This window comes from Dermochelys coriacea, chromosome 7 (assembly GCF_009764565.3).
Source record: "Dermochelys coriacea isolate rDerCor1 chromosome 7, rDerCor1.pri.v4, whole genome shotgun sequence".
NCBI lineage: Eukaryota > Metazoa > Chordata > Testudines > Dermochelyidae > Dermochelys > Dermochelys coriacea.
In genome coordinates this window covers 89,980,938-89,994,572 of record NC_050074.1, presented here as the reverse complement: position 1 = coordinate 89,994,572, position 13,635 = coordinate 89,980,938, and the positions used below count along the sequence as shown (strand labels likewise).

The window sequence follows — 13,635 nt, the reverse complement described above, 5'->3', positions numbered from 1 at the left end:
CATCCAATGGCTTGAATAGCTAATCAAACCTAACCTCCCTCAGAACACAAACATAATCATTGGGATGAGTATCCAGGACCCCTCCAAAACAGTTTTCTTTGGCAGTGCTCATAAGTAGCTGGCACTATGCTGTACTCTTGGCCTCTAGTGTCTTCTAGCTCAGAACTCAGTTAAATAGGGAAGCATTTTGGTGTGCAAGTCCATTTATTGTATTTTATATCATTATATGCAAACAGATATTTGAAAATACTGTAACTTTCACAACTATTTATTGTAAATAGAACAGTTTATAATAGATATGCTGGCTCAGGAACAAGAGAAAAGACTGAGGGCAGGTCTACACTAGCACTTATTTCGATATAACTTAAGTCACTGGGATGTGGAAAAGCCACCCACCGAGTGACGAAAGTTACACCGATTTAAGCGCCGGTGTGGAAGTGATATATCGGTGAGAAGCTTTTCCCGCCAACAAAGCTACTGCCACTCAGGGAGGTGGAGTAATTATGCTGACAGGAGAGTTCTTTCCCTTTGCCATAGCACATCTGCACTAGCAGTGCTACTTCAGTACAGCTGCGTTGCTGTAGCGATTCTGGTGCAGATTAGCCCTAAGCTATTTCTCAGAACTTGGTGGTAAAATTTAGAGAGGTAGATATGTGCACAAAACTAAGGTTGAAATCCTGGGTCTGTTGAAATCAGTGGCACATTTTCCACTGTCTTCAATGCATCTAGGATTTCACCCTGAATGCTGAACACTTAGAGCGATTATATATATAGTTCACATTTTGAAACAATCCTTCTCTCCTAAAATCAGGGTGTTCAAATCAGTGGTTTGATACATCTTCTGAATTATGTACTCCTGACTAATGGGCTACATTTTGTGATGAGCCTCCATAGTTATGGACAATTTTAACCCCAGAATTGATTGTAGGTACAGAATTACAGACTCAGTTAATTGTACCAACTGCTGAAGTTGACCATTTTAGATGCATAACTAAATGATTATACCCATTTATTCAGACAGACAAATAATTAGCCTTCTTAATGGGTGCAGTGGCAGGTTCAAAAGATTGTGCGGATACATAATTATATGTCTGCATTTTATTACAGACGCCAAATTGTGTCTGTGAGATTGGAATCCAGGTTGGATCCTTGTTAAAAATGAGGTCATATATATGTGTTAGTTTATATAAAAAGAAATGTAGTTTTAATTTCTGAGAGTATTAATTTTAAAGCAGTGATTTGGTTAGCTCCATTAGTAAGAGTTTCAGAGTAGCAGCTGGGTTAGTCTGTATTTGCAAAAAGAAAAGGAGTACTTGTGGCACCTTAGAGACTAACAAATGTATTTGAGCGTAAGCTTTCATGAGCTACAGCTCACTTCATCGGATGCATCCAGTCTACTTGAATCCAGTTAAAGGCCGTCTCTTTAGGGCATAGCTTCAATAACTGGTTTTTTTTGCATAACTGGAGTTGTGGAATTCACATTAACCACTTCCCAGGGATTCTCCCACTCAATAGCGATTGTCCCAGAAGTCCATGCTTGTATGACACATCTCAATATAATGTCATGAACTCCTTACACTTCCCAGGACTCACTTCCCAGGACATCTGTCACAATGGGATTCCTGCAATGGATGCTACAGTACTTAAAATAAAAACCACTAACATTATAGGAGGAATCCAAAACAGCTGAAAACTTCACTCTTTGGAGACTTTATTTACCTTTTTCATTGTACATAAAGGGAAACTAAAAAAAATATCAAACAATGAAAAAACTTATTGGTCACTTTATTAGGAAGAAACATATTGTCTAATGTTTCTTTGTTTTCTTCTTTACGTATTTGTACACATGGATCTCATTCTTGGTATGCATGCATCCCATGCTCAGAAGATCAGAACCTTTTAACCAGCAGTGTCCATTAGGATTAAGTTTGCATTTTGCATGACTCATGCTACCCTTCCAATGGCATAAAGGGCAGAATGACCCTAACTGTCACCATTCAGTTCCTTTTTACCACCCAGGACGGTGAGACTGGACAGCGTCAGTGTCCTTTTAGCTACTGTAGATTCTTATTACATAGTTGTTACTGTAGTTACTGTACTTACTTTCTTTTATTTCTTATATTTTTGTTCTAGCCTGTTGCTGCACATGCATGCACGCGAACACACCCAAACACCCACCCACAAATAAATAAAGGTAGTGTTAGGCTTCTGTTAGCTAGCTGCCTGACTACGGGGGCGATCAACCCTAGGAAATGAATCAAAATGTCCAGGTTTTAAAACATGTGCATTATGTGACATGGCTATCCCCTTGAATGATGGACACATTGGGTGTATTTTTTTGCCTAGGGGAGGGTCATATCCCCCACCCCCCCCATGTGTACAGTTTGTAAATATTTTTCAAAACACACAGAAAGCCAGCAAAGCATGTTTAAAACTGTTCCTGATGGAAAAGCCATTGAGAGGAGCATCTGTCTCTGAAGTTCTCTTAAGGCAGTGATTCTCAAACTTTTGTACTGGTGACCCCTTTCACACAGCAAGTCTCTGAGTGCGCCTCCCCCCTTATAAATTAAAAACACATTTTTATATATTTAACACCATTACAAATGCTGGAGGCAAAGCGGTGTTTGAGGTGGAGGTTGACAGCTCGTGACCTCCCCATGTAATAATCTCGTAACCCCCTGAGGGGTCCTGACCCCTAGTTTGAGAACTCCTGTCTTAAGGGAAGAAGCTCCTGTTCCTTCTTCAAAACTTCACTTATTTATTCTACTGTCCTCTGGGATAATCACACTTCTGCTTTAACTTGTTCTGCGTTGGGCTAAATTCTGCCATCCGTGTACTGCCGGCCCCCATCAGACCAATTTCTGTGACAAAACACACTAAGTTATGTAGCAGTGCTAAATTATTCTATTTCCATGAGATAACCTTCATCCCTATTGTCCCATGCTTACAAAAACACACATTCATGGTTCTTGGTATATAAAATTAGTCAATTATTATTTCAGCAATGGACTAATTTCAACTTTTTGCTGTTTTCTTCAGATGACTTGTCTCCATGGGCCTCAGCCATCACATGGTTGTCTAGGCTGCCCAGCTAGGGAAGGGGAAGCTTGTAGCTAACTTCAGTGGCTCATCTTCCCAGCTATTTGGGCCTTGGCTGCTGTACTCTTCTCCAGAGAACCAACCTTAACAGCCTACATTTCTAATTTCTCCTGCTCCTTAGCTAAACTGGAATCCAGCGCTAACTCCCTCCTATCTAGCTCCTGGAAGTAGTGCATCAAGTATACAGTGTAATCCAATTAAATTTCTCTGTGTGGAAAGAAGGGACATCATCTGCCTCCAGAGCACTATGACCTCTTTCTCCTAGACTCTTTGTAGAGCACTCCATGGCACTGGATTCCCTAGAGTTAGGAAGCGACAGGCACATAGTTGGCTGGAGGTAGAGCCTGAGTGTTCACACATTGCGTGGGAGAAGTATTGTGTGAATGCATATGCTCTCTCTAGTTTGGCCCATGTTGAGATAATGTGGGAAAATACATAAATTCTGGACTTGATCCTCCAAACCTTTAGTCATACAAATAATGCTTGATCTCACAAGTAGTTCCATTTGTCACTGGAACTACTTCAGGAATGAAGTTATTTGCAGAAATTGGCCCAAGTTGTTAAAAACAGTTTTAATGTATTTACTTCCTAAGTCCTGCTTGAATAACATTTTAAAATTCATTTTCTGATCAATGTGTGTCTTGGAGTCTTCTCCCTCCTAGGAGATATACCTTAATCTCCTAAGTAACTCTCAGGTTTCATACCAATATATACAAGAGGGTGAATTAGCTCTCTTCACCCTGGGTGGCGCCCTCTGAAAAATACAATCGTTGATATACTGCTACTGTGTGATCCAATTTTCTTGTCTAAGTGCAGAATACTCTTTTCTGGAGTAAGGCAGGGTCTGGAAGTCAAACACTTTGGAATTTTAATCCTGACTGGTGATGACTCTATTTGTGGTCTTGGACAAGTCAGATAACCATTATGCTTCAATTTTCCAACCATAAAATGTGAATATTAATACTTATTTACATACCTCATACTGGTGGTTTGGGATTTTTACTTAATGTGTGTAATGGGCTTTGAAGATAAGAAAGAAGTCTATAAATGCTGAATGTTTGTTTATTTTTAAAGGCCCCCTTTCCAAATAGACTCTCTAAAATTTTTACTAGAGAAGACCTGTTAAAAATTAGGTCCTTTAGTGCAAGTGTAGACAAATAACAATCCTAGCAGAAATGTCAGGTGACTATGTCTCTTTATCTGCTTAGCTGGTGACTAAGACATGACAACCTCATTAAACCTGCATCCGATGAAGTGAGCTGTAGCTCTAATAAATTTGTTGGTCTCTAAGGTGCCACAAGTACTCCTTTTCTTTTTGCGAATACAGACTAACACGGCTACTACTCTGAAACCTGTCATTAAACCTGCTTGTTCTCCTTCCTCTTATTTTATTTGTTTTTTTAATTCAGACTTCATTGCTTCTACATCTGTTACCATTAAAACTTTCAGGTCTTTATTTTCATACTTTTTCATTCAGAATATTGTTTCCATACTGTCTGTGCGTTGGTTTTCTGTAGATGAAACTGAAATGTTAATGGTAACGTAACACATATGAACCAGCTATAAAAAGTGTTTTGTTGGTTAGTTCAAGTCATGTTGAATAATACTCCCATATACATGGTGAGCAAATATTACCATTTTAACTTGCCTGACTAACAAGAAAGGTGAGGAAGATCATTATTAGTTCTGTTCTTTTATATAACATTATAGGGGAGCATGGCACTTTACACAGATTCTTGCACCAAGGAGCATATAGTCTAAATAAATGGAAAGAGTAAAATTAAAAAAATGAAGCATGAGAATGAGCAGAGTTGATTAATAATAAGAAGTGGAAAATTCTGAGAAAGAGCGGATTCTTGGGTAGTGTAGTGTGAAAAAGACATGGAGTCAAGCGTGAGAGGAGAAGACAAAAGAAACTATAGGGAGAGCATAGGTCTGGAAAGATAGAAACAAGGGATGAGATTAAGCAGCATGAATACTATATAGAAGCCTCAGGTTGTAAACAACAAGACTGAAACTGATGTGGAAAGATATAGGAGGCCAATGAATGATAGAATTCAGTGAGGAGTCAATGATCAGGATGCAAAGAGAGCAAAAGCTACAGTGTTTTGGATGGCCTAGAGACTGAAGTGCTTTGAAGGTTGCAAAGAAAGATGATATAATAAAGAAGGCAAGAGACAGTTATGTTTCAGCAGATGAGAGAGAGAGAGTAAGGGAGATTTTGGAGAGCCTGAAGAGACAGGATTTGGAGAAAGCCTGAATGTGGGGGTAATTAATAGGGAGGAGTCAAATATGACAACTAGCTTGTGAGTCTTGGTAATGGGGAGGTTGATGCAGAAGCAGTGTGTCCTAGTGAATAGAGCACAGGATTAGGACTCAGAAGTTCTCAGAAGCTCTGCCACTGGCCTGCTGGGTGACCTTGGACAATTCACTTCACTGCTTTGTGCCTCAGTTTCCCTATCTGTAAAATGGGGATAATGATACTGACCTCTTTTCTAGAGCATTTTGAAATCTGTGGATGAAAACACTTTTCAGAGGTAGGTGTTGTTGTTGATGTTATGTTATTTATTTTGTTTATTAAAAGGAGTGAAACAAAAGCGCTTGAGAGGAAAGTTTAAGTTTAGCTTTTGTCATATTGAGTTAAGGTGTTTGTCAGACTTCTAAGATGAACTATGATGCACTCAGAATGGCAAGAAAATATTGAACAAATGACAGAGAGCATAGAAACAGTGAGATTGTTGACAATGAGGGGATGAGAGAGGGAGCAAGGGGGGATAGGAGTTTGAAGGTATATGATCAATAGACAGCTGAAGGATTAGAGGCAGATAGGAGGATCACAATAAATAGGAAACATTAGGATTAAATGCAATTGTTTAGTACCCTCTGTGCTACGAGAATGTCACCTGTCACCTGAGCATTCCTTAGCAGAGAGATATTTCTTTGAGGCAGGTAAAAAGCTCTTTTAGAAAAAATCAATCTGCTTACATGTTTAGATGTCCTGTGATTGTTCATCCCAGTCACCTTTCATCACCACCTTTCAAAGGCTGAGGAAAGATCACATCTTTCTTGGTACTTTTGTTTAAGTCTTTCTGTCCACAGATTTAACAGGGATCCAGTGCACCAGTTGCATGGTGAAGATTAGCTTCCCATCCAGAAGTTCTGGAAACTTTCTGCCCAGTATTTTCAGTGACTAGTGATATTCCTCAATTTTTGGGTGCCTGTCTTGAGGCACCATAAAAGGGTTAGATATTCAGAGAATAGTGCTCAGCACTTTATAAAATTGACCCATTCAAGGGTTTCAGGTTGTTCACACAAAACTTTATGAATTCAAAATCCCTATCATTAAGCCGTGTCAGGGACCGGGAGCTCCTGAGTTTGTTCTTCCAGAGTTTCATGGATTCCACTTGAAGATTGTTGCTCTTCCAACTTTGCCATATGGGGGGCAAGAAGGGAGTTCTGCTCCCAAATCCAGAGGCTCATGAGAGACTCACCAGAAGCCAGGGCCTTCTACACAGCCAGAGTAATGTTTCCATGGACTTTCCCTTCCTGAAGAGTCATGAGAATTATTCAGCATTGGTGACTCACCATAAATGAATGTCTCTTTGGTTATATTTTTCTTTAGATTGTAACGGATATTCAGAAACTGGAGTTACCTTCTGATGCTAACATTTTCAGTTTTCTCTAACATTTTTGTCATGATCAATCAATGCGAACATTGTACAAACCTCTGTAGACTCAAACTAATTGCTTTTTTGGAATAAAATATCTTTGTCAATTGAATTATTGTTTAATTAGATATGCATACTTGCCTCTCCTACCACAGAGCTATTTTACTTTATATTTACTTGCTCCTAAATCAAGTGCTTCCACAACAAAGATTTTTTTTCAGCTATATTCAGTATTTTACATGAATCCTAAAATATCTTTTCATGGTAGAGTGTTGTTACCTGAGTTCAAGGGAGACCAAAAAGACTGAGGATGAAAATGATAGATCAACAAACTGATTTGGAAAAAATAAGGATAGTTCCAAACCTCAGCAAATTTTGAAGGTTCAGATTAGTTCAAATAAATTCTTTCACTTTGAGTCAAGGTCTTTTCCACCTATACTTCTGCTGATATACTACTTTGAGTACACAGCAGATTTGGCAAGCTGGGCCTTGCTGCAGTCTTCAAATAACATGTTCACTAGAACTTACTTATTTCAAAGGTTCATATTGCTATCTGGGGGAGCACAAGAGGTCTGAATACAGTAATCACTACTGCATTAAGAACATAAGAATGGCCATACTGGGTCAGACCAAAGGTCCATCCAGCCCAGTATCCGGTCTGCCGACAGTGGCCAATGCCAGGTGCCCCAGAGGGCGTGAACCTAACAGGTAATGATCAAGTGATCTCTCTTCTGCCATCCATCACCACCCTCTGACAAAAAGAGGCTAGGGACACCATTCCTTACCCATCCTGGTTAATAACCATTAATGGACTTAACCTCCATGAATTTATCTAGATCTCTTTTAAACCCTGTTATAATCCTAGCCTTCACAACCTCCTCAGGCAAGGAATTCCACAGGTTGACTGGGTGCTGCGTGAAGAAGAACTTCCTTTTATTTGTTTTAAAGCAGCTGCCATTAATTTCATTTGGTGGCCCCTAGTTCTTATATTATGGGAACAAGTAAATAACTTTTCCTTATTCACTTTCTTCACACCACTCATGATTTTATAGCCCTCTATCATATCCCCCCTTAGTCTCCCCTTTTCCAAGCTGAAAAGTCCTAGTCTCATTCACCACAAAAGCCTGATAAGGTCACCACCATTTATTTAACCTGTGGGAAATCTAGGTCAAAATTTTAGGAGGGATGCTTTAAGTTGACTTACCTCTGCATTTGCCTGTTATTGATCTGCTGACACCCAACACCTCTGAAAATCATACCAATTATTTAGAAGCCTAAATATGGATTTAGGGACTTAGCTTGGAACATTTTATTTTTTTGTCTAAATTCACCCCTTTATTATTAAATTGGTGTAATACAAGGAATTTCATCTAGCCCATTTTTTGACACTCACTCTGACTGGATAGGACAGAATATTATTAGTGAATTTTAATATAAACCAGGGGATCAAATCAAGACTAATAATAAAACTTATTTTAAGTAAAAATAACTCCTAAATAAAGCCACTGATAACAAAAGTATAAAATAAGATGAACACCACAAACATAAATAAAAATATATGGAAAAGGACCACTGTTACAAGCAGTTTATTACCATAGTTTTGTTTTGTACTGGATGTTCTTCTGAAAAATTCCTGTGTCTTGTTCCATTAGGATACAGGAATTGAGGACTGAGGATAAGGCATCCAGACAAAAGCTGGCACTAACAAAATAATAAGAAAAATGGACAAGACAAAGTGATTTATTTTTCACTGTTATATTTCTTGACATAGGGTAATTCTTAACTTGTGACAGATGTCAGGCTTGGATAAAACTCATTCAGGCTTACTGCCTCCCTAAGAGTTATCTTGTGAAACTGCTGGACTGCAAACTGAGTGACAGCCTGATTCCTTTTGTTCTTGTTAATTTTTCCACAGACGCACTATGAAAATGGAGAGTACATTATCAGGCAAGGGGCTCGAGGGGACACTTTCTTTATAATCAGCAAAGGAAAGGTAAGTTGTTGTCACCCCTTTCAAAGCAAATGTCATGTACAGTGATGGTGTAACTCTGGAAATGCAGTGTCAATCAATCCTTTTCTTGCAGGGCCACAAAGGTTACAACATTTCACATTTAATTAAACTTCTTGGCACAGTGTCAGTTGGGAAGAATGACCTTAAATAAAAAATCCACTCACACCCCAAAGGCAGCTCTCACACACTGTTTTACACGTACTCACAATGAATACTTTTTGGTTCATGAAAAAAGTTGTTAAGCCACCTTGGTTGAATGACCAGCAAGATCAAGACTTTATTTACAGCATTTCTAGTATAGACATAATCTAAGACTGCCAACATGGGTGCCAGTTATGTTGGTAGGTCTTGTAACATGGATATATGCCTTCTAGGAATGAGACATAACTGCTATTGAGTTCCATTTAGTCAGTGCAAAGTTGGGCTAGATTTGATCCAGAAATACATATTTTAATCCCTTGCTCAAATTTAATAATAATAATTTTATTATTTGTATTGCTGTAGCACCTATATGTATACACCATTGATGGATAGAACAAATAAACACTGACTGAACATTTATTTTTTGTTAAGATTTAAATCATGGGGACCCACAGAACTGCTAAGCTGTCTTTCTGAACTAAAATAAAATATATTGTACCATATTTCTATTGAACATTTACTAAAATTTGGTGCCTTCTTGATGCCTTAGCCTCTACTCAGCAAGTTTCAAGGGGGAAAATGCTTTAAACCTCTTTGTTTTCTTTCACAATCTTGGTAGTTTTAGGCAATCCTTTTTTGCCAGTTGAAAATTCCATTTTATTTGGTGTAAAGCTTGGCAAACACATTGCTCCTTACCACAGCAGGATGCAGATGTTCAAGGGAATGCACTGCAATTTCCCACTGCAGAGACTGCATACTGAAAAACAGATAAAACTAAACAAAAGAGGACAGATAAATTGGTTGGGTCAATCCCAACCTTCTTTTTACCATTCTTATATTTGCGCAAAGTCACAGGTTAATACAGGCAATTAATTATGAAAGGCAACAAAAAAGCCCAGATATTGGGGAAGAAAAGAGAGAGTAGTTTAGTTAGTTCTGACATGACTGCCACACATGTAGGGATGTCTTCTGAGAGAGCATGTGACATTGCCAGCTCACAAGTACTGAAGCTAGTACTCTGTCTTGCTCACATTCTCTCTGTCTCTGTAACCAATATTTATCAAACAGCTGAAGTGAAATGTTCACTAGAAGGAAAAAAAGCCGTGTATTTACCATGTGAATAAGTCAATCATGGCAGATTTTCTAAATGGAGTACGTTATGGGGTGTGCATTTATTATGAAGCTTCAGAAAGTTCCTTCATGTTATCCTCCCCCTCCTTCTCCTGTACTCCTCCACTCCTTCCTCAACCCCCCCCCCCTTCTTTCATGATACTCTCAAGCTTTTCCAGCTTCTTCTGATCAGGAGTAACTGATCCCATCATAATCTTTTCCTTATCTCTCTGAAGAAGGAAAACCATGACACAAATGATCCCCACATGAACATTCCTCTCCAGACATACTGGCCTAATCTGTATCCTCCTGTAGTCAAAGCAGGTTGCACCCTATCCTCTGTACTCAGAAGAGTCCCCAGATCCCTGATTGGCAGATTTACCAGTCAGTGTGCAAAATAGACTGATATTTCTGTGCACCCAATTGTCAAGGTCTGCCACTAACAGCAATGCCACAATGTTATGGTGGACATCTACATGGGGTCTAAATGTTTGTTTGGCAGACTTCCTTTTCCCTTTATTACTTATTCCCATGTTGACTGTGAGAGCTGATGGGCAGCCAAGGCAGTTGAAATAAAACAATGCTTGCTGAAATTTGCCTCAGACCCTTGACCAGAGACTTGAGATGGAGGCTGTTACAGGGATTCCCACTGTGCCCTATTTAACTAGAAGTGTACACATCCACCCCACTACTACAGATTTCCAGAGAGGACTGTGATGAAAGGTGATGGATGGCGAAACTGGAGATCAGTGAATTTAATAAATGCCTTTGGCAAGTATATGAAATCTTTGCTGTATATGGGAACGGTGCCATGACAACAAAACAGCACAGGCCTGAATTCCCAGGACTCACCGCCAGAGCCCTGGCACTCAAACAGTTAAATAAGATGGATTATAGTATATGACCGTACCTTGCACAAACATCCCAACCTGAACTCTGGGTCAGACAGTTAAATAAATCAAACAAAGGATCTGACTGCAGCCCACGTGCCTGGGAATGTACATGCTGCATGCAATTAATTGGTTTGAATATTATCAGAGACCCTTAGTTGTGAAACTGTTTCCAATTTCTGATATTCATATAGCTCAATGTGTCCAGCAGTGTTATCTTGGGCAAAACCTGACAGAACTGAACAAGAAAGGTCCTAAAAATTCCTTAATCTTGCCAGCCTAGCTCCTCTCACAAATTACTCCTTTGGTCTCCCAGGGTATATCTACACTGCAATTAGAAACCTGCGACCGGCCCATGCTAGCAGATTCTGGTTTGCAGGGCTTGGGCTAAGGGGCTGTTTAATTGCAATGTAGATGTCCAGGCTCAGGATGAAGCCCTGCTGCTAGGATCCTGCAAAGTGAATACATAGTTTACTATCAATAGTTTGCACTCTTCTGCTCACCACATGCTGATAGTCTGGCACCGTTCAGTGCTCAGTCAGTAGAGTGAAATCATGTGCCATGCTGTGCTGTAGCATGCCATTTTTCCTGTAAAAATCAATGTCACAAATGTAACAGGTGCATTATTGGTGCCATATTATCTGGTGATTAATGTGTATCATCACTTTAAACTGTGATCCCTTGGCATTTCTTTTCTAGGACACACAGAGGATCACAGAGAAACAGATTAAAATGTATTAAGACTTTCTTTACTTAGTTTTTTTCCATCTGCTACAAACAGTTTTATCCTATCTGTTACATTTTCCCTACCCTCATCTGATCTTTGATGACTTGCTGCAAAACTTTATTGTAGGCTGAGTGCTCATTAATGATTCAAAACCACTATGTTGAGCACCCATAACAAGAGACGGTAGAGGAAATGTTTTTTTTTTAGGTTTTCACAACAAAATTAAACTAGAAAGCTTTCCATATCCCCCATGTCAAAACTAAATTAAACTGTTTGAAATCCCAAAATGCTTTGTGAATTTTCGTATGCAAAATCTGAGATTTTCACAAAATGCAAGTGGGATTTGCAAATTTGATCTAAGGGTGAAATGTTGCCATTTTCCTCTGCCCGCTAAATTTATTGCACTGGATGTTGCACCTAGCCCAGCATTCTCTCTCAATCTGACCATTTTAAAACATTCAGAGTTCACCCTAGTTTGTCTAGGTTCAAAGAAAAGAATTGCCTCTCATATGAGGGTCATATACATCCCAGATCTACCTATCACCTTTTCAAGGGGTTTCTGAATCTTTGGTGGACTAATGGAGTGTGCTGTATCCTCCTTAATACTAGTGGAATATCCAGGAAGGATTTGCAGTGGTTGCTAGGAATTTACCAATTTGTCATGGAGAGACAACAAGCTACAAGGAAATCAGGGTTTCTTACTATCTTAATGCAAAGTAGAATAGTCTTCAGAAGAGCAATTAGAATATATTAGAAGAAAAATTAAAAAGAATGAGCACCTCCAGTGCTGGAACTCCATCTCCTATGGATGTGAAAACCTCCAACCATTGTGTATTGCCCATATATATTTTTTTAATCTGTGCCTACATCAGGCTCACAATACGCATCATTTTTCAGTTGGGCTGGAAATCAACTTTTCATCTGCAAAACCTGCTTTTCTTTTTCACAGCAAAAAGAAAAAATGTCAAGGCACAGCTGCAGACTGCCACTTTTCATTCATTAAATTGGCAAAGATGGTTAAAAGCTGTTAAGCCACATTTGCAGTTTTTAATTTTATTATATTGCTTTTTACTTTCATTTTTTAAATCAAAAATACATGGAAGTTCTTTATTTCTGCTCCAGCTAGCATTTGGGGTCCATGACTGTGTACTTTCATTGCATTTAATGATTCAAAGAGGAAGGGTTTTCATCCTGTAATGTTCTCTCTTCATTTCAGCTTGTAGACTGTTTTCCTGATTAGTGAATGGTGCAGAACAGAATAACCTAGAACTCTGTAAAAAGAAGCCCACATAATAAATCTATCCTGTAATATAAAAGATTTGGACCTCCAGTTCTACAGTTGACTCCATACAAACAAACCCCTGTGCTCACACAGTCAATTGCTGGATTGGGGCCTCAAACGCTAAAATAAATGAGAGGATACAATTCATATTATTATTTTCAAGAATAATACATACCCCAATAAAAGTAATTATACATTTCCATGAATGGCCTAAGAGGCTTGTTTGGGGAACTGACCATAGTAATACGCTTGATTACACAGATCTAAAATGGTGATTGGCAAGGCTCTAAGGAAGTTCAGGATACAGGAATGCGCTACGATATAACCGCATTTGCTCCAACCCCTCAGACAGAGACAAACACCTACAAGATCTCTATCATGCATTCCTACAACTACAATACCCACCTGCTGAAGTGAAGAAACAGATTGACAGAGCCAGAAGAGTACCCAGAAGTCACCTACTACAGGACAGGCCCAACAAAGAAAACAACAGAACGCCACTAGCCATCACCTTCAGCCCCCAACTAAAACCTCTCCAACGCATCATCAAGGATCTACAACCTATCCTGAAGGACGACCCATCGCTCTCACAGATTTTGGGAGACAGACCAGTCCTTGCTTACAGACAGCCCCCCAATCTGAAGCAAATACTCACCAGCAACCACACACCATACAACAGAACCACTAACCCAGGAACCTATCCTTGC

At 39.2% G+C, this 13,635-nt stretch overlaps 1 protein-coding gene across 4 annotated transcripts in view; it reads left to right on the top strand.

The window, feature by feature from the left end:
• PRKG1 (protein kinase cGMP-dependent 1) overlaps positions 1 to 13,635 on the top strand; it is an 869,388-nt gene that overhangs the window by 668,745 nt on the left and 187,008 nt on the right. For all 4 annotated transcript variants that reach the window (XM_038411702.2, XM_038411700.2, XM_043518662.1 and 1 more), the window contains one exon: positions 8,683 to 8,760. In XM_038411702.2, the coding sequence (XP_038267630.1) occupies positions 8,683 to 8,760 (78 nt within the window). The remainder of the gene's footprint in view (positions 1 to 8,682; positions 8,761 to 13,635) is intronic.